Source organism: Rhinolophus ferrumequinum, chromosome 14 (assembly GCF_004115265.2).
Source record: "Rhinolophus ferrumequinum isolate MPI-CBG mRhiFer1 chromosome 14, mRhiFer1_v1.p, whole genome shotgun sequence".
NCBI classification, from domain to species: domain Eukaryota; kingdom Metazoa; phylum Chordata; class Mammalia; order Chiroptera; family Rhinolophidae; genus Rhinolophus; species Rhinolophus ferrumequinum.
The window spans coordinates 72,173,939-72,197,765 of NC_046297.1; the positions used below are offsets into that span (position 1 = coordinate 72,173,939).

Below are 23,827 nucleotides of genomic sequence, written 5' to 3' on the forward strand. Positions count from 1 at the left end.
GGGGATATGGGCGGGCCGGCGGTGGGGTGGACTCAGGGAGGACTTCCAGGTTGGCAGGGAGGGCAGAGTGATCGTGGGTGTCCAGGCTCCTTTCTTGGCCTTGGTACAGAGGCAACCGGAGGCAGGGGGATGGTGGAATGACCTTGAGGCCACTGAGGGGACTGGGCGTGGGAGAGTCAGGTGAACTGGGAGATGCCTGGAGGGTGGGCGGGGGTAACGGGCAAGGGTGATGGTGCGGCTGCCTGAGTGCCCTCATCACGGCTGACGGGCATGGTGGTGAGACCTCCTCCTGGACGGGCTCCTGCGCGTGGCAGGTGCTGAGTAAATGCTTGTTGATGATGGTGGCAGTGGTGTGCTGTTGCTAGTAGCAGTGGTGGTAGTAATAGGGGTGTTGATGATAGTCAGGGTGTTGGTGGTGGTGATGGTCGTATTAATGACTGTCATAGATGAGGGTGGTAGCGGTGTTAGAGATAATCCTGACGGTGGTGACGTGGTGGCGCTGGTGGCGCTGGTGGCACCAGTATGATTGTGTCGTGCTTGGTGATGCTGCCAGTGACGCGATGGCACTGTAGATGATGATGGTGTCGCTCTTGACGGTGGTGGTGGTGATGATGGTGGTGATGACGCTGACGGTTGGTTACAGTGATGGTGGCGCTGGTGTTGACAGCATAATGGAGGTGGTCATGATAGCACTGTCGATGTTAATGGTGTTGTTATTGAAGTTGGTGGTAGTTTCGGTGACGGTTATGAAGGTGGAGGTGTGGTGACAGTTAAAGTGGCGTTGCTGGTGGGCTCAGCTCTTAGGGGAATCTGAGGCCCCCTCCCCCTGGTAACCAGGACACACTCATGGCACAGTTAATGAGCCAGACTGCAGCAGCTTGAGCTGACACCAGCCAGCACAGAAGACCACAGGGGAGAGCAGAGGGAAGAGCCTGGAGGAGACAAGGTTGGGCTGGCTGTGATTGGTGGTGAAGTTGGGGGTCTGCTAGGATCAGGGGAGTGTCCATGGGGGTGCCCAGTGCCCAGCACAGGGGCTGGCACAGGCAGGCCAGGGAGGCACTTGCTGAATGAATGAGTGAGCATACCAGCTAGATCCCCCAGCTGTACCAGTGGGTATGGATGTTGGGGCAGTGGCCGCTCGAAGGGTGGGAATGAGTGACAGCCAGGCAGAGCTGGGCTGGAGGTGCACCAGGTAAAGTTCTGAGCAAGGGGCAAAGGGCTCGCGTAGCATCCCTGGGTGTGGGTCTCTGAGCTGGGAGGAGCCAGCAGGGGAACTGACATCGGTAGGACCCTAGCCCTCCAAGGCCAAACACTTCCTTACGGGGCCGGGGAGCCCAGGCTCTCACCCCAGCAGCGCCCGTCTGCCTGGCAGTCTGCCCTGGGCCTCTGTGGCCTTGCCCAGTCGGGTGGGGTGAGACAGAAGAAGAGCGGCTGGACCCCGGGGAGGGCCAGGTTTCCAGTCCTGGCGCAGGCCTGAGGCTGAAAGCCCTGACCCAGAGTGTGGCCAGTGCCAGGAGCCAGGAGTAAGAGATTGGCATCTTGGATTGTGGGCACATGAGAAGCCCTGGCGGTCCTAGCCACAGACCCAGGGATGCTGAGCGAGGCTCAGGCGCTGGCAGCACTGGGAAGGACACAGGCCTGAGGGGCATGGGTCTCACCTGGCAGCTTGGTCAGGCAGGTGCCCATCCCCCAGGATCCCCTGGTCACAGGCATCGCTCCCAGGCCTTGAACCAAGGGAGGATGGAGCTGATCTGGACCAGGCCCTGGGGAAGCTGACATGGCCTGTCTGGGGGGTTCTCATAAGCTGGTGACCAGATGGGCTGGGCATGGAGAGAGAGGCCAAGGGCTTCCTGGAGGTGGCAGTCACCTGAAGGATGAGGCTGAGTCAGCGGACAGGAGGTCAGGGGGAGAGGCAGGAGCGGCGCCTGTGTTCTGGGCCACCTGTGTGTCCATCGGAGATTGCCTGTGCAAGCGGGTCTGCTAGGGCCACGGGGGCTGGGAGTCCCGAAGAGCTCCAGCTGCTGGGTGAGGTAGGACCCGGGGAGGGGAGCCCAGTGCAGCAGAAGGGCAGGGCCTCTGGCGGGGTCCGATGCAGTACTCAGGGACTCGTGGGTTATCTGGGCAGGCTCCCTGGAGGAGGAGACCCAACACCAGCCTTGATCCATGGCTCAGAAGTCAATAGGCAGAGGTATGATGTGGGCACTCCCAATGAGTGAAGCATAATTTAGTGGAACTTGGACCTGGGATGGTTGGTTTAGGGAACACAAATGGAGGCCAACCCACCAAGGATCATGAAGGACAGGCTGAGATGTTTTGAGGGTCTCCTAGAAGCTCTTCCCTGCAGAGACACCTTGCCCACTCCCTGTTCCCCCATTGCGGCGCGCTCTGCCCACTCCAGCTTCTTTCTGGTGTGTAGGAGGACACCATGAGTCATTCACACTCCAGTGTGAATTAGCCCATCAAACCCCAGGGGACCCTGGTGGGTATAGTCCCATAATAGCACCTGCTTCGTGGGGGAATGCAGAAGGCATGGCTCAGTGGGTGGACGGGGGCTGTCGGTGGGCCCTCTGTGTCACTGGGCCCTGCCATGGGCACTGTGGTCTTCCTGAACAACGTGTAGGTGAGGATTTGAGCCCACCACACCGGGGCAGCAGCTCAGCACCGAGTGGCCAGGAGGGATTTGTGCCCAGGGCGAGTACAGGCCTCAGCTGCCTGGTTCCCTTTCTAGGGCTGGGCTGGGTGAGCATTATCTGGGCACTGGCCAGGTGGCAGGAGGGCAGGGGTGCCGAAAGGCTGAGTCTCCTCCCAGGGCCTCCCACAGTCCTCGGCTCCCACCCTTCTGGTGCCTTCGGTAGACTGCCTGAGAAGGGGTGGGGCCCAGGCCCGCTCTCCTCTAACCATCCAGTGATGGGCGCTGGGCTGCCTTCTCTGAGCCACTCTCACTGGGGACATGGGGCCAAGGCTGTGGCACTGCAGTGGGTGACGAGGTGGTGGTCTGCGCCAGGCCAGGAGCAGTCGGTGGGGGCTGCAGGGAGCTGCGACTCACAGCCTGAATGTGGCCAGAGGGGGTGGAGAGGTGGGGTCCGGAAGGGTGGGCCTGTCCCCAGGGACCCTGTGGGTCCTTGAGCATGGCCTTTGCTCTGAACGAAGAAGGAGCTGTGGGAGGGTCTTGAGCAGAGGATGGCGTGGGCTGGCATGTTTCAAAGGACGGCAGTGGCATTGTGTGGAGGGTGAGTGGAGGCTAGCAAGGCTGTGGCCTCGGTGGCCAGGGGAACGCTGGCGGGGGTCCCACCACGCTGGTGGCCACAGCTGGGACTCTCGGTGCATTTCAAAAGGAAGGCCCCTCAGATTTGCTGATGGGTCAGCTGTCGGGATGAGAGGGAGGAAAGGAGGGGACCTTGAGGTTGCTGGTAGGCAGTGGGAGGTTAGACGTGCAGAGGGGGCCGCTGCTAAGTCTTGGCTGAGCACCCCACCCCCACTGGGGTGCTGGCAGCTGGGTGAGCAAGCCAGGCCCCGTCCTGCCCTCCCAGGGGAGAACGCAGAGCAGGACCTGGAAACCATGAGCAGAACATAGCCGTGGTAGAAGAACCAGGCAGGAGACCACAGGACTCGCAGAGGGCGGAGGCTAGGATCCAGGCCGGCAGGAGCCTGGGAGCTAACTGTGGCCTGTGGCCTGTGGCCATGGAGGTGGAGCCAGCCAGGCCAGGCGCAGCAGGTCAGCTGGTCTGACGAGGGAGGCATGGCCCAGCCCTTAGCGCCCTCTCAGAGAGGGAACACTGCCCTGCCCTGGGAGCTCTGGTCTGATGGGGATGGCACGGCTCTGCTCTGGAAGCCCTGGGGAAGTCTGGAATGTGAGGGGCCCAGGGCCCCCCTCAACCTCCCCTGAACTCAGGCAGCGAGGGACGTCTGCCCTAACCCTCAGGTACCCTGCCCTCCTGGTTCTGGGAGGTGCCACTATCCCAGCTCCCCTCACCCTGGACCTAGTGAAGGAGAAGCAGGTGTCACTGACCCAGATTCCTCAGGCCTGGGCCCAGGCGATGGGGGCTGGCTCCGTGACCCAGATATTCCAAGTGTGTGAAGCTCAGACAAGAGGTGGCAAATGGTCTCCCACGTGTGGAGCGGTCACTGCGCTAGAGGAGGAAATGGCCTGTCTGTGTTGCAGAGATGGGAGCAGGTGTCTCCTGCAGCAGGGAGAATTTTGGTCACATGTGGGGAAAGACTTCCAGATGTTGTGGGTAGAACAGGGTGTGTCCCAGGGTCTTGTTGGAAGGAAGGCTGAGAATTCCCTGGCTGTTCCCAGGTGAGGGTGTGCCTAGGACACAGGTAAAGGTCCTCAGGTCAGGGACCACCCATCCCCATGTCCTGCTCAAGGCCAGGCCCTGGCTGACGTCAAGTACAGTACAGAAGGCTCAGCAACCCCCCTGTGAAACCTCCACTGACCGAGTGCTTTTCCTGGCTTGGGATGGGGCCTTGGGCAGGTCACCCCTCTGCCTGGGCTGGTCTCAGCTTGAGGGTCTTTCTCAGATCTGTTCTTCAGAGTCCAGTGGTTCAGATGTTATAGGCCTGGCGGCAGGGAGGGGGGATAGTCAGGTGAAAACTGGAACCCTGGCCCTCTTGCTATCTTGCTGTGTGGCCTTGGGCAATCGCCCCACCTCTCTGAGTCTCAATTTCTTTATCTACACAGTTGAGCTGAGGATTATTGCAAAAATTAAATGATAAAAAGCCCAGGAAGCGGTTTCGTATTGAGATGGGGGAGGAGGCAAGGAGAGGGCCCCGTGCCTGTGCCTCATGTCAGGAGCCTGAGCATGCCCCCGATACAGGCCACCAAGAGGACCCTGGTGTCAGGAGAGGCTGAGGCCAGGGAGCCTGCACTGCAGTCCTGCCGGATCTGGGTGAGCCCCACCCCCAAGTCCAGGCAGCTTCCAGAGTGACCAGCAGCTGCCCACCTCCTGGGCTGTCAGCCTGGCCAGCTGGTTCTCTGGACCTGGGCAGGTGCCTCCTCGTGCCCTCTATGGCCTGAGGCTGCAGAGGCAGGCCCTAGCCAGACCTCTCAGCAGAGTGGGTAGCCACCCCTCACGCTCCCCTTCCCTGGGAGACTGATAAGCTAATTAGTGCCCACAGCAGGAGCCCTGTGGGGCCAGCCACCGGCCTAGGCTGGCATTCTCCCAGGTGGAGGCCGGCAGCTGTCTGCCTGGCGCCCTGCAGACCCGCCAGTGCTGGCTGGGAACCTGCCAGGCTGCTGGTCCTAGCCAGCCTGTGCCCCTCACCCTCTGGGCCCAAGGGTGCTGTCCCCTCCCCGTCTTCCCAGCAGCCCTCAGGCAGGCAGGAGACCTGGGTTCTTGTTCCTCTCGCCACTCGGAAGAGGTGGGTAGAGGCAGTGTTCATGCCTGGATTGTCAGCAGAGCTGAGATTTGAACCCAGGACCGGCTGGCCACAGAGGCCTGCTCTTAAGAGCAGCCATAGCCAATGTCAACAACAGGCTGGTCAACTTGGGAGAGAGAGGGATTCTGTCTCCAGCCGGGAATGGCCTGAAGGACTCTCTGGGAACGCACTGTTCTGGCCTGTGCTGTGTTGGCCTCTTGGTGTCTGGTCGGCGGCTTGCAGGTGCAGGGCTGCAGGTGAATGCACACCCAGTGTGAGGACAGGGCACTCCCAGTGGGAGGGAGGGATGGAGGGTGGTGGTGGGCGCCGCACGGCTCTGAAGAATGAAGGCAGATGGCAAGCAGGGCGTGCCCGGGGCAGCCGAGTGGGGCCTTGATAAACCTCTGGCCCAGGGTGCAGGAAGGACCAGGCTGGACCAGGGGTGCCACTGGGAGCTTCAGGACCCCCAGTCCTTACTTGTTCCTTTCACCGCCCAGGTCTCGTTTCTGGTTCTGTGGTTAATGCCATTTTCCCCTCTTCTGAGGAAGGGAGGAAGGGAGGGAGATAGGAAGGAAAGAGGGAAGGAAAGGGAGAAGGGGTCTCTGCTGGGGATTTAATAGGCTTGGACCTTCGTTCCACTCTGTGCTGGGGACATACAGCCTGCGAGGTGGCAGACTGGGGGCTGGGGCACACAGGCAGCAGGGCCCCTGGCCTCCACCCCAGTGGCCCTTCCCTGCCTCTGCTGTGTGGCCAGGCACACCTCAGCTCCTCCCAGGCCTCCCAGGTGAGCAGAGGCTGGAAGGCTCAGGCAGAGATGTCCCCTACCCCCCCAGGAAGCCAGAGGCAGAAGCTCCAGGGCCCCTCTGTGGCTAATGCCAACTTCTGCTTTCTTTTTTATGCAGAAAAATGGATGAGCTTCAAGCCCCCCAAACCCTGGACCCCATGGACTCAGGGCACAGTGCCCATGAGAGGGACGTCCCCTCCTCTCACTGCATTTCAGAGATCAGCAGACAGGCTGGAGGGTGGAAGGGCTTCCGGGGTCACAGAGCCTGAGCCCTGCAGAGCCTGGCCACCTCCTTGGCCTGGAAGCAGCTTTGCCTTGCTATCACCTTGGGCATGTCTTGCCCCACCCGACCCCCGCCTCAGTTTTCCTCCTCTGTGAAATGGGGCTGGTCTTTCCCCATGGGAGGACAATCAAGAGAGAAAAGCAGATGGGAGGCTGTTTGGCTTGGCCCAGAATGTGTCCCTTCTCCCCTGGAGCCTGAAGCTCAGAGATTGTGTAACATGAATTCAACGGAAACCATGCGGGGCCTCTCAGATACCAGGAACCGGCATCGAACATTCCCAAAGATGCTAACAAACACACACGCGTGCATGCACACACTGTGCTGAGCCTTTAATGGGTGTCTGACCCCCTCCCCATTTTAGAGATGAGGAATCTGAAACTGGGGTGAGGGATTAGGTAAATTCCCAAGGTGAATAGCGAGGAGGTAGCCAAAGCTGGTGCTTTGCAAACCCAGGTGATGGCAAAGGCAACAGTCTGTGTGTGCGGTCTGCGGTCACGGCTCCTCTGGGCAGGGCACTGGGCAGGCAGCAGCTCAGCCTCCAGCCCACCTTTGACACAAAGGGGTCGCGATGGGGGAGGTGAGCCAAGGTCTCTGGAAGGTACCTTGCAGCTCCATCACCCTTGGCCCAGGAATGGGTGAAACTTCAGCATGGGGCAGGCCTGGGAAGACCCTTGCTCCAGACACCTGAGATTTTCTCCTGAGGCCCTGGGGCAGGTGCCGGTTCAGAAGGGGGCCACTCCTGCTGGGGCTGGTGATGGACAGGCAGCCTGGGGGCCCCCCACAGCCTGCAGGCCTGGCGCCCTGTGGTGAGCACTGCCATGGACCCCCGCAGGCTGAAGGGAGGCAGGCCCCGCCTAGGGCTGACATTCCCAAGTTCCTGGATGTGGGGGCTGGCCTTGAAGGGTGGAGGGACTTGGATCAGCAAGGACGGGTTTGCAAGCAGTTCAGCCCAGGGTCACTGAGACCCTCAGGAGCCCTTGTGTTTCGGTGGAAAGCGCAATCACGGGCCTATAGACAGCAGGAGGGACCTGGGTCACAGCCGCGGGGGCTTGCTGACTGCTTCCCGTCTGGGAAGGACAGACTGTTCCTGTCCCAGGAGAGGAGCAGCAGACCCCAGGGGCGGCAAGGCCTGAGGGAGGTGGATGTTGAGGATGGGAGGGTCCCAAGGTCACCAAAGGGAGCGCCCTGGATGTGGGGCCAAGGGGCACAGGCCGCCCCTCCCCTGCTCCAGCGCCCCCGGCAGCCGTGCCCCCCCAACCCTGTCCAAGCGCGCCCAGCGCCACCCCCGCAGCCTGGCTGGCCGCCCCCTCGGCTCCAGGCGGCGCTGGGGCGGTGCGGCGGGCGGGGCGCTCTCTGGCTCGGCCCGCGCTCCCGCGAGTCGCTCTCCCGTGGCTCCGCGGCGGCGGCCATGGGGCGCGGGGCTCCAGGGGCCGGCGGCGGGGCGGGCACGCGGCCGTGGGCGCAGGTGCAGGTGCGCGGCAGGGACGGGACCCGAGGCGGGGACGGGCGGGGCGGGGGCCGCCGCTCACGCTGCCCTGTCTCCCCCAGACCCTCCTCCCCCGCCCCCCCACAGCTCGGGCCCTGGTCATGGCGCGGCTGCCGCACGGTGCCCCTCGACGCCCTCCGGACGCGCTGCCTCTGTGACCGGCTCTCCACCTTCGCCATCTTAGCCCAGCTCAGCGCCGACGCGGTGAGACCCCGGCGGGATGCGAGGGCGGGCGGGGGCGCGGAAGGGGCTTCCGGACGGACAGTCGCCTCCGGGCCGGCGCGCGCACAGAGGGCGGAACTGGCGACTAGCTGGGAGGGGTCGGTGTGCCGGGCAGGCCCCGGGGCCTGGCCACAGGGCCTGGGCCTCTGGAGAGGGTGGGTGAGAGCTGAGTGGGTGGCAGTGTGGAGTTGGGGACTGGCGGGCGGAACCGGGCTGGGACCCCAGGAATGACTGATGGGTGAGTCTCTCCCTCTCTCCTTGGGGGCCTGGGACTTGGAGGGAGCTGGTCCTCAGAGGAGCCAGGCAGGCTGGGCCCCAGGCTCTCCCGGCTGGGGGAGGGCAGTGCCTGGCAGAGCCTGGCAGACCCTTGCATTTGGTTGGGGTCCCTGTCAGCGGGTGGCAGGGTTCTGGCCTGTCCGGGAGAAGGGGCCACAAGCTGCTACCTCTTTCTGAGCCCTTTCCCAGCCCCCCTGTGGACCCCGGCCTGTGGAGGCGGCTGTGTCCCAGGTCAGAGACTTGGAGGGGCCTGGGGTGCTGAGTCTGGCCCAGGTCCACAGGCTCCCCAGGAAGGCCCCATATCTCAGGGGCCTCCTTTTTTGTTCCCTGATTCTTGTGGGGGCTGCCAGTTTCTATAGCAACGGCATGTGGGGCCAGCTGGCTGGCTGGAGCCCTGGGTGCTGAGCCAGGCCCACTGGGGCTGGTGGGCTCTCTTGCCCCATCCAGGCTGCACTCACTGGTCCAGAAGGCCCAGGCCCCAATCACTGGGCTCCTCCAGGATGGAAGAGCTGGGGTCTTTGCTCACTAAGCCCCTCTGCCCAGGCCTGGTGTGGGCAGCAAATACGGAGGACAGACTGGGGAGGGGGACATGGCTTTCCTGGGTGCTTGGGGTGGCTGGCTGGAGTGGTACAGCTCTCTTGTCATGGAACCCCAGGTTCAATATGAAAGATGGCTCCAGGCCTCTCTGAGAACATTCTGCCCACTTTCTTCTCCTCTGGGATATGGGTAGGGAGGCGATATTGTCAGCTGGGGTCCCCTGCAGGGTCAGAGCTGGACAGGACTTTAGAGGTAATTGACACTAAACCTCTGTGTTGACAGGCAGGGAAACTGAGGCTTAAGTAGGGGGCTTTACCCAAGGCCTTAAGACGAATCTGGATGGACAGGGATCTGTGGTGTTGGCCCTGGTCCAGTGTGGCCTCCCCCATCAGGCTGTCTCTGTGACAGGCTGTCCCTGCTGATCTTGCTGGTTCTGGGGGCAGGGCCATCCTGGGGGCTCCCTGAAAGAGGCGGCTTTCTGCATAGATGGTCATCGGCACTAAAGCAGCAGGCTGCACTGTACAGGGGCACAGCCAATGGGGCGGGGGCTTCCTGGGTCCACCCAGAGGCCCGAGCAAGCCAGGCAGGGCCCCGCCGCAGGTCCCTGGGTGTGAGGAGGACCAGGGCGGGGGCGGCCTCTGCAGTGGGGTGCGTGCCCCATCTCCCTTTCCCCCATGTCCCTTACACACGGTGACCCTGGGCTGGCCTCAGTCTCTCTGTGCCTCAGTTTCTTCCCCTGTGGAGTGTAAATGGTCCTGTGCTGCTCAGGGTGGCAGTGAGGAATAAAGCAGCTGGTGGGGGCAGAAGGGGACTCCTGGAGCAGGGCCCGAGCATCCAGCAGGCAACACCCTTTTCCCCGGGCAGGGGCCGAGCTCATGCAGGCCTGGCGTGGAGAGCGTGCTGGGTGAGAGGCAGTGCATGGGAGTGTGTGGGGGGAGGGAGGGCTGTGCTGGTGAAACTCCACGAGTGGAGGGACTTGATGCCAAGGGGGGCTTTCTAGGAAAAGCCGACCTGTGCCAGGTGCCTGCAAGGCCGAGCAGCCAGGCCGCACTGCACAGGGGAGGGGCAGAAAGAATGCAGGGCTTTGCTCAGTGAAGGGTGTGAGGCGCTGTGTGGCAGGAGAGTCAGGGGGGCTCGTGGCATCAGCATGACCCGCCATGTCAGCGTAGACGAACAGGGGACGTGGGCAGTGGGTCCGGCACCCCATCCCAATATCCCAGAAGAGGCAGCTGAGGCCCGGGGTACAGGAGCTCCCAGCGGCCGCAGAGCCACCCACTGGTGGGAGTGGGAGCAGGCTCCTCTGTAAGATGGCGTAGTGGTCAGCTCTCCCAGATTCTGTGACCCCTTCGGGGCGTGGGTGTGAGCTCAGAGCGAGAGTGCAGAAGGAGCCAGGACCTGCCATGCACCCATCATTGCCTTCCTCTGGCCCCACGACAGGTGACCCCACAGATGCTGGGCAGAGACGAAATGGCTATCATGCAGCCACTGTGCTTGTCACCCCCCTGAATGCCTGGGCCTGAAGCCTGTGCTGGACTTCAGTCCTGCCCTCCAGGGCCCCGGGGTCTGATGGGAGAAGCAGATGTGTCTTCAGACAGGCTGGGGACAGGCAGGTGCTGTGCTCCCGGGACACCCTTCCCTCCTGGGGGGTTATTTGGGAGATGTGCATGAGGAGGAGATTTGGAGTGGGTCCCTGAGGGTGAGCAAGAGTTCACAGCCAAGCTTAGTGGGGAAGGGTGACAAAGGGCGAGAAGCAAATAGGAGAGGGGGTGCGGCTCAGGGGGCAGGCCCGGGTACAGAAGAGCTTGACCTGTTCCCCAAGGGCAGTGGGAAGCTAGGTGGCTGGGAGGTGAGAGAGGATGGTGATGGGATTGAGGGGACCTGAAGGGACCCCAGCAGGAGTGAGGGCAGAGTAGCCCAGTGGCAAGTGGGGTGGTGGCAGAGGTGAGCTGGGCTGGGCGTGGGGAAGGACGGGGTGGTGTCTGCCTCTGCCACAGGGGTTGCATGGGTGCATTGGGTGTGAGAATTTAGGTCTGAGCAGGCGGAGGCTGCAGGCATCCTAGGGTATGGAGTGGCTTTGAGGGACGGGGATCCAGAACAAGGGCCCCAGAGATGGTGGTAATGATGGCATGCTGCGGTCACACCCCCGGAGCAGAGCGGGCTGAGATAGATCTCAGGCGGGGGCGTGCAGTGAAGAGGCAAGACGGAGGCGCCAGAGCGTCAGATCGTGGCTGTGCCCCTGCTGGCCTGCGCTGAGTCACACCTGCGAGGGGGACGGTGCCACCTGCCTCAGAGCTGTGGTGGGGATTGAACGAGGTGAGCTATTCACAGCACACGACACAGCCTGGCATGGAGTAAACAGTCTGTACGCACAGGTGTTGTTGGTGTTGTTTCTGTGAAGTGCCTGAAACTGTTACTAGTCTGACCAGGGTCGGGGCTCAGCGAGTGACCAGGATGGGGGCTCAGCCTGTGACCAGAGTCAGGGCTCAGCGAGTGACCAGGGCCAGGGCTCAGCCTATGCTGTAGTCAGGGCTTATTTATGTGCGTAGCTGTGAGCCATGGTTGGTGTTGGAGCAATACCAGGACAAAGGTGGTGCTATAGGAAGGAAATCAGTGTTTAGGGTGCATAAGTATGTAGACTCTTTGGGAGAAGATTGGAAGTAGGGAGTTCGCAGGGCAGAACTGACATAACCATGTAAACAAACACCAGAAAAGCCCTGGGTGGCCAGGGAGAATACCGTAGAGGCTCAGTACAAGGTGTTGGGGCAGAGGCACAAGGGAGGGCCCCTGTGAGGTGGTGACATCTCACCTGAGAGAAGCAGCAGCCGTGTGAAGGTCAGGGGAAGAGCGCTGGGCAGAGGGAGCAGCATGTGCAAAGGCCCGGGAGCAGCACTGAGCCTGGCAAGGGAGCTGGTCTCCTGCAGGAGGTCGCCTGCTTCTGCTCTGTGTCAGTTGGGTCAGCCTCTCACCCTGGAGGTCTCCAGTCCAGCCCTCCCAGCAAGGCCTGGAGTTTGCTGATAGCCCTGCCCACCTATTCTGTGACCTGTCTCCTCTCCACACGGTCCAGAACCTGCCAGACCAGAACTGTCAGGAGTGACGGACAGGAGGGGGTGGGCGGGCAGGTGGGAGAGCTGGTGGGTGTGTGACTGCCAGGCCTAATGAGGGCAGGTGGAAGCAGATGGCCGTGAAGCTCGGGCCGGAGCCAGCCACGGAGCCGGCGTGAGCCACTTACTCGGCCACCCGTGACCCGCGTGGCTGGTTGTGGGCCAGCCCAGTGTCCTAGAAACGTTTGCTGGGGTCACCCTGCCCCCCACCTGTCCCTCTAGCCTCCTCCCTGCCCTAGGCCACAGGGTCTCCATGGGTCAGTGATGTGGTGATGGGACTTTGATCCCTCCGGGCCCCCGCCTTGGGGTCTGAGCTCTGTGGGGACAGTGGCACTTTCCCCTCCTCACTCAGAGTGCAGGCTGGGACGACTGCAGTGGGCGAGGCCACCGCCTCAGCTGGGGTAAGCGGGGTCTGCTAGGAGGAGGCTTCCCAGCCGAGCCTCCTGGGTCAACGGTGCTTCCCACAGAAGTGGTCTTCCTGCGGACAGTGCGAGCACATGTACCCAGCAAGCACAAGGCCCAGTGGGGCGCAGGGCAGGGAGGCACGTCATGGTGTGCGTGTGCCAGGCATGCACGTCCGCAGCATGTCTGCAGCACGTCCAGCTGGGCCACCTCATGCCTCGCGTTGACCTGGGAGAGGACATGGAACAGTCCTGAAGGGAGGAAGCAAGTGGGGGCTCGCAGCAGGGGCTCTGGTCCCCCTCCTCGCTGGCGCTGGCAGGAGCTCAGCGGTCACACCCATGCCCGGTACGGTGTGGCCAGGGCCCGAGGCTTCCCAACAGGCCGGGAGCTGATGAGAGGCCAGCAGACGGCCAGGCCTTATGGGGGGCAAGAGACCAGGGGTGCCATGGGTAGGGGTAGAGGCGACACTTGTGTGCTGGCAGGCGGGAGGACAGGCTGATGCTGAGTGCCTGGGCGTGGCAACTAGGACAGCCAATAGAGCCCCCGAGGGTGGGGCTGTAAGGTTACCTCACACACACAAGTTCAGGGCCAGCCAGGCCCAGAGCCGGGGTGCTGGCCGTGGTCCTGAGCCCCTTTCCCTGGGGCCTGCCGGTTCCCTGTGTGGAAACACAGACATTTGTCTTGCTCCTTGGCCATGACCCCAGGGGCAAGAAGGTGTCAGCTTTGGTGTGGGGACCTGTAAGAAGCCCCTCCTGTTCCGGCCATGCTTTCCCCACCATCTCCCCTACTCCTTCTCTGGAGCCAGGCAGCAGCAGGCTGGGGAGGAGCCACAGAGCTAGTCTGCAGTCCCAACTTGTCTGGGTTCTGGATGCAGCCGGGCCCCGATTTTCGTCAACCAGGACATGCTGTTCTCCTGCCATGTGCCCCCCTGCAGGCCCAGGGCACTAGGACAGCGTGGCCCACGGTGTGGATTTGGGTCATGCAGTCACACAGGATGAGCACATGGGTGCGTAAGCAGGGGCCAGAGGCACGAGCTGTATGACAGCTGGGAAGGTGTCCCAGGCAGAGGGAATGGCTGCTGCTGCCAAGGCCGTGAGGTGGGAGCGAGAAGGCGGGCCAGGCCCGGGGGCCTTCACAAAGCCAGGAGGGCATGTGGACACTGCTTAGGACGCGGAGGTTGCGGGCGGGGCTGGCAGGGAGGGGACCTCTGGTGGCACTGTATAAAATTCTTTGGCTGCTGCTTGGAGAAGAGCTTGAGGGGGCTGGCCCCGAGGGGCAGAGGGCAGAGGCCCTGCCGTGCCCGGGCCTCGTCTGCCTGTGTGCCCAGCCCCTGCCCCCCTCACTGTGTTCTCTCCCCTGGGATTGCCAGAGCATGGAGAAGCTGGCCGTGCCGTCGGTGACCCTCATCGTGGGCTGTGGCGTGTCGTCCCTGACCCTGCTCATGCTCCTGATCATCTACGTCTCCGTGTGGAGGTGGTGTCCTCGAGGGGCGCGCGGGCACTGTCCGGGGGCCGGCGGGTCCCAGCAAGGGGCCGCAGGCTCACGGCTCCCTCCTCCTCTGAGGGTGCCATGGGGGTGGGGGGGCCCAGAGTCCCCTTCCTTCTCTCCTTCCCAGCCAGCGCCTGTCACCTGTGTCCCCACCCTCCCCGCCCATGGTTGTCACTGATGGATCCCATGGGTGGATCACAGCTCCCCCCCCACCTCTGCCACCCCTCACCCCTCCACCACCCCACACACACCCTCACTACCTGCTGCCTGTTCCAGGTTCCTGACTGATGGCTGCTCCGGGGACACTGACGGGGGTGCATTGCGGGGGGCGGGGGGGACACAGGCACGTACCTGTCTGCTCCTTCCTCACCCTGGGACCATACTTCCTCCTGCCCTCTGAACGCTTTCCCTGGCAGATGCCAGCCAAGCCTGCTCCCCAGCTCAGCACCCTGCCCCTGACCACTGGGGCCCCCAAGACCTCCTGACATCTGTCTGTCCTGTCACCTGGACATGCAAGGCCATGGCCTTCCCAGAGCCCAAGGTCAGGTTGCAGGGGGGGAACCTTCGCTCGCTCCCCTGCCTCACGCTCACTGCCCCCAGGCCCTGAGTGCTGTCTGTCTGGGTTTTGGCCCGTGGGGTGCAGGGCAGTGCGGGGGCGAGGCACGCCACAAGGACTCCTCTCTGAGCTGGTCCCCAGCCGTGGGTGAGGGACCTATGTGCGCAGGTGCGGGTCTGAGCCAGGCCCAGGCGCCCCCAGGTGTGCGTGACAGCGTGTGAATGCAGGCACAGCCGTCTCCCCGCACACAGTGCCCCACTTTGAGCCCCACTGAGCAGAGGTTTGGGACAGGGAGGGTGATGTCAAGGTCAGCCGCCTGCCCAGCAGCTGCCCAGCAGGCCGGCCAGGACTCCCAGTGTGTCTGGCTCCCGGGGCACTGCAACATCAGCCAATAATTGAACTGACACCACACCCCGAGGCCAGCAAGGAGAGGTCAGTGTGGCCAGTGGGAGGGGCCACCTGCGCTTTCCTGGTGACCGGGTGCCATGAGCAGCGGGCCTCTGTCCTGCTCTAGGGTGGAGGTGCAAGAGGGTCAGCATCCAGGGCCCCTCCCACTGGGCCCACGTGCCCCCCGACCCTCAGAGAACATGCTTGGCCCTGGGCTTAGCCCTTTTCTTGAGGCCTCAGTTTCCGCAGACCTCTGGGGAAGGGGCACGGGCCGCCCTCTCTGCTCTGCCGTGCTGCGGCTCTGATGTTCTTGTCCACGGTTTGCAAAGTGCCTCCTTCCTGAGCTCTGCTGGCCATCACTGCCCCTGTGAGCTGCAGTCAGGACCCCACTCCAGTGGTCCCCGTCAGGACGTGGAGACCTAGAGGGGACATGACCCACCCACATCACAGGCCACACCATGGCCCCCCAGGTTCTTTCTTGTACCCTCAGTTCGCCACCTGCCTGGATCTCAGCCCCCACAGACCTCTGGGGTGCTGTGTTGGGAAACGGGAGCAGAGGGATGGTGGCTGACACTTTTGTCTGAGCTCTTGAATTTCGGCCAGCCCTGAGCAGCAGGCTGTTACCCCCAATCCATCTCAGAGAGGGAAAAACAGAGACAGAAGGGTTGGGTCAGTTGCCCAGGGTTACACAGCCACTGTGGGCACAGGCTCTGCAGCCCCCACTCAGGACCACTCCACATTCTTGCCTCAAAGTCAGGATCAGACCGGGAGGGTGGGCCTTGGGAGACAGGGGTGCTTCTGGGGTGAAAGCTAGGAGCAGGCAGACAGTGAGACCCCAAGAATGAGCTGTGTCTGGGGGGTGGAGTGACAGGGAGAGGATCTTACATGACAAGGAGAAGCATTTTTAAGGATGAGTCATCCCCAGCAGGAGGGGGCAGCTGTGCTCAGTGACTCCACAGGGCTCTCCCTGGCACCTGATTGTTGGCATTTGGTATGTGGTGGCGTGGAAGTGGAGATGGAGGTGGTGGTGACGGCGATGGCGATGGTGGTGGTGCTGGTGACAGTGATGGTTGTGGTCGTGGTGGTGGTGATGGTGATGGTTGTGGTGATGGTTGTGGTAGTGATGGTGATGGTGGTGGCGGTTGTGGTGGTGGTGATGGTGATGATGGTGGCAGCACTGTTTGTAGGGAGGAAGTGGCGCCCTGGTTTGGTGCGGCCACAGCAGCCCGTTCTTGTGAAGTGAGGCCCTGTTGGGCACTGACCACGGGCCTCCCACGCTCTCCCACAGGTACATCCGCTCAGAGCGGTCCGTCATCCTCATTAACTTCTGCTTGTCCATCATCTCCTCCAACGCCCTCATCCTCATCGGGCAGACCCAAACCCGCAACAGGGTAGGTGCCTCACACACACCCCAGTGTCCCCGGGTGGGGTTGGTGATGGTGGTGACGGTGATGACCCCAGCAGAGACCTGGACCCTGGGTCCCCAGGAAGCTTAGGGAGGAGGGGACCAGACTGCCTCGAGTCCTTGCTTCTCCTCTGGCCACGGCAACCATGTGGCTCAGGCCCGAGGGAAGCTGTCCCCTTGCCGGGATGGCAGGATGGGAAGGGGGACTGGGTGTCTGGTCTCCAGCTGGACTGGCAGTTTGGGATGAGCCAGCTGAAGGCCTCCCCAGCCCGCTGTTGGGCACCAGGCTCTGTCTGACCTTGTCTGGGCCTTGTCACGTGGCCCTGCAGATGCCCTGGCCTCCCTGGGCCTTGGGGTCACCATTTACCAAACAGCTGGGCTGGCACTGGGGCTCTCGAGTGGGCTCCTGGCCAGCATTTGGTGTATGTATGAAGGGGTGGGTGAGGAGGGATGTCTGTGCCTGGCAGTTCGTGGGCAGGGCCACGCAAGCACCCACCGGGGGCTTAGGTGTTTCACAGCCCACCTTGGGTTGCTTCCTGCCTGGGGATTTGTCCTACTCATCGCTGTGGTTACTGGGCCTCTCACCTGGGCAGTCGTGGAGCCCGAGGAGCGAGTGCCCGCCCAGCTTCCCCACCCGCCCACCTGCCCACCCAGGTGGTGTGTACGTTGGTGGCCGCCTTCCTGCACTTCTTCTTCCTGTCCTCCTTCTGCTGGGTGCTCACCGAGGCCTGGCAGTCCTACATGGCTGTGACAGGCCACCTCCGGAACCGCCTCATCCGAAAGCGCTTCCTCTGCCTGGGCTGGGGTGAGTGGCCGCCCACCCTGGGCCTCTGGCCGCTGTCCAGGCCCAGTTGCTCATCCCTGCCCCTTGTGTCCCCTCCCCTCTCCCCCCAGCTCCCTCCCTGGTGTCTGCCCTGCCACTGGATTGCCAGATAAATTACTAATGCCAACTTCTATTTGAATTTCAGATAGTGAATAACTTTTCAGTGTAAGTATGTCGTATGCAACATTTGGGATATACTTATACCAAAAAATGTTTCATTCTTTATCTGAAATTCAAAGGTGGCTGGATGTCCTATGTTTTCCTTGCTAACCTGGCAGCCCTGCCCCTAGTTCTGTGGGTCGTCTTTCCTGTCCACCTCCTGTCCCTTCCCACATGCTCAGTGTCACCCTCTTTTCGGGGGCTTCAAAGTCACATCCCTGGCAACCCTGCCCCCCGCCAGCGGCTGGAGGGAGGTGGAGGGTGGGCGGGGTCTTGGACGGTGGGGGACCAACTCCCTCCCCTTGTGGTCCTCCCCTAGGGCTGCCTGCACTGGTCGTGGCCATTTCCGTGGGATTTACCAAGGCCAAAGGGTACAGCACCATGAACTAGTGAGTTGGGGCAGGGCGGGGGAGCGGGGGAGGCCACATGGCGCCCCATGGCCCTAGGAGGTGAAGGCTGGCTGGGCCCCCATCTCACAGAAGAGAAAGCCAAAGCTGGGAGAGGAGCTGGACACCAGGCTCCTCCCGTTAGCCAGCTCTTCCCCAGCAGTAGGCAGCGGAACCAAGAGAAGTGGTCTTGGGGAGCCTCCCACCTTGTCCTTGCACAGACCAGTTAACCTCTCAGAGCCCCAGTTTCCCCATCTGATAGGGTGTCCACCCCTGCACCAATGGGACCGTGGGAAAACCCTGAGGTGGGCGGTGCAGGGGGGGAGCCTCTTTCCCAGATGGAGTCGCTGAGGTCCTGAAGTATCCGTGGGCCAGGGCCACGGGCCTTGAATGCCAAGCCAGGAAGCTTGGGGCTCTCCTAGCCGTAGTGCGACTTCCCACAGTGAGGGGAGGAAACAAGGCCTGCAGCGCCGTGGGTGCAGGGATGCGGAAGAAGGGGCAGGTGGGGAGAGGCAGGAGGAGGGGCTGGTCGTGGCTGCTCACTGTGGAGCCCCGAGGGGACAGGATGTGGCCAAGCCCTGGCCAGTGGACATGAATGAGGAGCCCAGTTGCTGGAAGCCCCAGTGGGGTGAGTGCTGGGAGGGTCACGGGGGTCATTGCAGGATTCTGAAGCATGGAAAGGAGATTGTTAGGCAGCATGGGGTGGAACACTCGCGGCAGAAGGAACAGCACGTGACGTGTGCAGAGTCCTCCCTGAGCTCAAGGCTCCTGTGGGCCACTGTGGGTGGTGCCCAGGAGATTCCGGGAAGTGTGGGGTGAGGAAGGGCCAGGCTCGGGACCCTGCCCGGTGTTTGGCTGTCATGTCAGGAAAGAGGATCTGTGTGTGAGATTGGGGAGTAAGTGTCTAGGAGGACAGGCCTGGGTAGGGACAGTCGGGGAGGGGGCTGGCAGGGCACCTGGCCCTCTGCTATGCGGTTCTGTGTAGGGGCTCCCCTACTCTGGACCTGCTCCTCCATCTGTAAATGGGGGTGACAGTGCCACCTGGAGCCCCTGAGGGCTCTGAAGCTAAGGATGAGCATGAGGGTCGGCATGCAGGAGGCTCTGTGCCCTTCTCAGCTTCTCCCCTGCCTGGCCGCTAACCTACTCCTCTCCGTCCCCAGCTGCTGGCTCTCCCTGGAGGGGGGACTGCTATATGCCTTCGTGGGACCAGCTGCCGCCGTCGTGCTGGTATGGACCCCACCCAGTGGTCCTGGGCCGGGGCTTGGGCCGCACCTACTGCCCCATCAGGTCTCCCTGGCCACCAGGGCGTGGGCAGCACCCTCAGTCCCCTGACCTGCCCTCGAGCTGCAGAGGTGCAGAGGCTGGGCTGAGGTAGCCGCCTCTTGTTTCTGTGAGCACAGCTTGCCTGATTCTTGGGCACCGGCTGTATACCTGCCAGATCTGTGTGCGTTTGCCAAGAGAGTGGGTGAGTGGGGACAGGTGGACAGATGGAAGACTGGGGCAGCAGGGAGTGTGGGCTAGGCCTGGGCAGTGGGCTGACAGAGCCGGAGGCTGGGTGGGCCGCCGGCCGTCACCCCCTGGAGGAAGGAAGCACCTCCCCTTACCTGACCCTCTGATTTTCTTTTCTCACACCCTTGCTCCTCTGAATGCCCTTTTGGTGAGGGACGAGGGACAGCCCCATGTGGCACCAGGGCCATTGTCCATGGGTTATGGATAAGCAGGAGAGGCTGGGGGCCTACCTGGCTTGGAGCCCATCTCACCCTCCCTCCTACCCCAGGAGAGGGCATCGGACACTATCTTGCTGCTACAGAGTTCTCTGAGCAGGGCCATGCCACCTGTGGGAGCACCCAGGCTCGGGCACAGGCTAGACGTGGCCGAGGAAAGTGCAGCCCTGGGCATCCAGGGGGAGGCTGAGTCCACAGGGGACGAATTGGGGGCCCTGGGGTGGGTTGGTGAAGGTGGTGAGCGGCACCTGTGAGCAGGCCCAGGCCCCTCCCCACAGCCCAGCCTGGCTCCCAGCCCCTTTATTCCTGGAAGGCACGGCAGGGAGAGGCCGCGTGCTGGCCTTGTCAATGCAGCAAGTCAATGGCCAGGGCCATTGAAGGGCAGGAGCCCCAGAACGAGTGGGAGGCAGGAGCCCTTCCCACCCATGGCCCTTCTGGGGCTGCGTCTGGAGGATGGGCTGGTCCTGACCCACTATGGGACCCCGCCCTGGAGCCCCACTGGAAGTGGGGACGTGCAGGTACAGAAAGGCTGAACACAGAGCCTGCTGCAGGCAGGGTGGAGTGGCTGATATCCTGCCCTCTTCTGCCCCGGCCATGACAGAAAAGAAGGTTGCCAGGAAATTCGCCTCCACCCAGATTGGCCGTTCCCAGGGCCCTGGCAGCCACAGTGTGTGGCGTTAGCCGCCCTGGACGTCTGGGACCAGGTCCCAGGATCCACCGAGTCCCAGGGTCCCCGAGCCACAGGAGCTCAGCTGGGGTCAGGCAGCCCCTCTGCAGGATAGGAGCAGAGGGGGGGCATTCAGAGGAGCAAGGGTGTGAGCTGGCCCCCCACCACCACCACCAGCAGGAGAATAAAGGAGAGGGGAGACCCCAGGGTCTCCAGGGCTGTAGAGGGAGCTGACGAGGGCGCCCTGGTGACACTTCTCTCTCAGGTGGTGGCTGGGCAGCAGCCTGAGAGACTTGTCTTAGCACTAAGAAACAGGGGACAGGGGCTGTCAGGAAAGACGCCTGGTGGCAGGACTGGTCCTGAATTAAGGTCTGTAAAGGGCTGCCCAGGACAGAGAGCACGGAAGCAGTGTGGCTCAGGCAGAGCCAGGACAGCGGTCTCTGGTGGCAGTGCGCTTCTCGTTGTGGCAGGGACACGAGAGGTGGAGGAGTACGGGTGAGCCTGGGAGTGGGTGGCAGCTGGGCTGGAGGTCACTGGAGGTCCCTTCGTGCTCTGAGCATGCTTACCTGGTCAGTCCCACTCTGGGTAGGGACAGGCTCATCCCGGCCCCAGCTGACCTCTAACCTCTAGACAGATGGAACCCGTTTCACAAACTGTCGCTGACCACAGTGGGGGGTGGGGAGGCCTCTGTGCTGACCAGCTCTGCCCACCCCGGGACCTGGCGCAGGGTGTAGGAGGAGTGCCCATCCCCCTCTGAGGTCCAGCTGGGTTAGCCTGGCTCCCTCCTGATGTCCACCCGCCCACCCGGGCTCCCAGGTCCTGGCAGAGCCCGTCAAGTGGGAGGGTCACATGGGAGGCTCAAGCTGCAATACCCAGCCCGGTGGGGTGGGGTAGGGGGGCGGGTGCCATCTGGCACAGAAGACCCCACCTAACAGCTGGAGGAGACGGGTGAAGGGGGCATGAGCGTGGACCGGCCTGGCAGAGCTCGCTCCAGTGGCTTTGCCTCTTCCCTGGAGCCCGTCGCTGGCCGGGGAGTGAGAAGCACGGCTGGGCCCCACGTGAAGCCCTGGCCTGTGCACGTGCAGACACCCCACGCCCCCTCCTCTGCCTGGCAGGTAAACATGGCCATTGGGATCCTGGTGTTCAACAAGCTCGTGTCCAAAGACGGCATCACGGACAAGAAGCTAAAGGAGCGGGCAGGGTAGGACCCAGAGCTCACCACCCCTGAGCCCCAGTGCAGGTGGGGAAACCGAGGCACAGAGGTCTGCGCACAGCCAGCCCTTGCTTTGCTCTGTGCTGCAGTTTGTCCATCTGGCCCGTGACAGGGTGGGGGCCCTATGAGGTCCACAGAGACAGTGAAACTGATTGCTTTCAGAGACCCCGCCCCTGCCAGGCCTGCCCCTTCCCCACCTCGGGGTTAGCCGTTCCCTGAGCGGGCATGTGGCTGGCCCGGCCTGTGGTGCCTTCAGCATGGGAGGTGCAGTGGATGGCGTGGGATGCCCCCCTGCTTGGGAAACGTGAGCCCACAGAGGGCACACGGCACTTCTGGTGGCGGTCCTGAGGGCTGGCCATGCCCAGCAGCGTGGGGGCGTGTTCTTGGGAGGGTACTGTGCCTTCAGCCTGCCAGGGGACCGGAGCCCCAGGTCATGGCGGGGCTGACTGCCGGTCTGGACAGGCCCCCGCTGTCCTGCCCCAGCCCTCAGAGCCCTCCTCCCCTGCCTGTGCCTGCTGTTCTGTCTGTGTGGGGACCTCACCCCTCGTGCCCTCCCCGCCGTGCCAGTCTTGCTCGCCTGTCTATCTCCGTCTCCTCTCTCACTCTCTCCTCCCTTCCCCCTCCGTCTTCTTGTTCCTCCTGCTTGCTTCAGTGAACAAATGCTTCAGGAAACTTTTCCCTTGAGTGACTGTTGGGTTCTGGTTCTGGTTCTGGTTAGAAACCGGTCTTGAGGGAGGCATGTGACTGTGGAGTGCCCACAGGGGCTGGGAGCCTGGTCTGTGGTCTGGGAAGTGGGGACTGGCAGGCCTTGCTCCAGCCGTCCCCGGAACACAGCCACCCACGCGTGCTCTTTGGACAATGATCACACAGCAAGGAGGCCGCAGGGCTGCACACCACCAGACGAGTCACGCTGGGGCACGCCCCCCCTGTGCTGGGCGCAGTCTGTCTGCATCCTACGGTCACCCTTGAGGCAGGCTGTCTTATGCCCCCATATGACAGCTGAGCAGACTGAGCCTCAGACGGGGGCGGGGCTGGTGGAGTGGGGCTCAAGCCCAGTGTGCTCCAGCACTGCCTGCCTGGTTCAGAAGCAGCCCCGACTCTCCAGGAACCAGCCTGCCCTCCTGGTCCCAGGCTCTGGGTGCGTCAGATGGAAAGAGGCCCCAAAGACACCGCTCCCCACCTGCCCCCAGGACCCTATGCCCTCAAAATCCCATCCCCACGCCCCCCAGGACCCATCCCCACACCCCCCAGGACCCCATCGCACTGCCCCCCAGGACGCTGTCCCCCCATGGCCCCATGGCCCTGCGCCCCAGGCCCCATCCCCTATCCCAGGAGGCCAGGCTGGACTGCTCTCTGATTGGCTTTGCTCTTCACCGACTCCCGCCCCACTGGTTTCTGCGAGAACCCTGTTTGTTCTTTTCGTCTTCTAATCCCACTTGTAGTCAGCGTCCCCGGCCCCCCTCGCTTGTGCCCTCACATGTGTGGGGCCCTCTCTGTGGCCCACGCCACCTCCGAAGTGGCCAGTAACACCATGTTAGCGCCCGCCCACCTGCCTGCCAGGCTCTGCTCTCCTCTGAGTCACATTTTGCTTGTTTTAAGCTTTTTCTGTCATTTCTGTCATCTCTTCTGTCACACTGGGGCTCCTAGGCATCCTCTGCCCGGCCTCTCACGCTCTGACCACTCGTTCCCTGCCCTCCCCCATCTCTGCTCCCCGCTAGCCCCCTCAGCTCTTCCCCAAGGCCTCTTGGTGCCAGAGACCAGAGGGCAGGGTGTCCCCACAGGCAGGGTGGCCATGGGTATGCTGGGACCTGAGCCAGCACTCTGAATGTGAGCGTGTGTGCGAGTGGCTATTAGTGTGTTCACGTGTGTGTGTCTGTGAATGTCCGTGTGTGTGACTGTGTGTGAGTGTCACAGGCAGTCGCAGCCCTGGAAGCAGGTGGGCGGACTCAGGGCCAGCACCCTGAGTGGCTGACCCCGGGCGCCACCAGGCTGTGAGCAGGGCAGCCGGTGTGGGCCGGGGTCCCGGAGGGAGGCTGAATCTGGAGGGAGCGGCTCAGTGACCCCAGAGCACTTGGGGTATCTTGTCTCCAGACAACACACGTCTTTGGGACCCTCTTGTATTCGCTCCCTGTGCTGGGCACTGGGGCCCAGGATTGCAGTAGCCCGTGCAGAGGGCAGTCCTGGCTGTGGACATGGGTTCAGGGCAGGTTGGTCCGGTTGAGCCAGAAGCCTCAGGGGGGGTGGAGGGGGACTTGAGGGAGAAGGCTGCTTCTTCGTGCTAGGTCCACACCATCCAGAACATGGGGCACACCTCGAGGTACAGTGCCCTTTGGGTTCAGGCATGGCCCTGTCTTTGTTTCACACACCAGTCCCCCTGGGGTGGAGGGCAGCACCTTGCCCCGGGATGTGGGGCCTGTACCAAGAGCCTGGGGGGGATGTGACCTGTGAGGTCACGCAGCTGGTTGGAGACAGTGGCCCTGTCCACTCCAGTCCATGCTCAGAGCCCCCGCCCCCACCTAGGGACATCTGACTTTGCAAAGCGGACGGATGGCATGACTGCCCCCCTG

General features: G+C 62.8%; 1 protein-coding gene across 2 annotated transcripts in view; it reads left to right on the forward strand.

Moving 5' to 3' along the window:
- Window positions 1–23,827, forward strand: part of ADGRB1 (adhesion G protein-coupled receptor B1) — a 74,421-nt gene that overhangs the window by 39,152 nt on the left and 11,442 nt on the right. For both annotated transcript variants that reach the window (XM_033126014.1, XM_033126016.1), the window contains exons 18-24: window positions 7,977–8,118; window positions 13,822–13,925; window positions 16,172–16,274; window positions 16,943–17,093; window positions 17,590–17,659; window positions 18,817–18,883; window positions 21,163–21,248. In XM_033126014.1, the coding sequence (XP_032981905.1) occupies window positions 7,977–8,118; window positions 13,822–13,925; window positions 16,172–16,274; window positions 16,943–17,093; window positions 17,590–17,659; window positions 18,817–18,883; window positions 21,163–21,248 (723 nt within the window). The remainder of the gene's footprint in view (window positions 1–7,976; window positions 8,119–13,821; window positions 13,926–16,171; window positions 16,275–16,942; window positions 17,094–17,589; window positions 17,660–18,816; window positions 18,884–21,162; window positions 21,249–23,827) is intronic.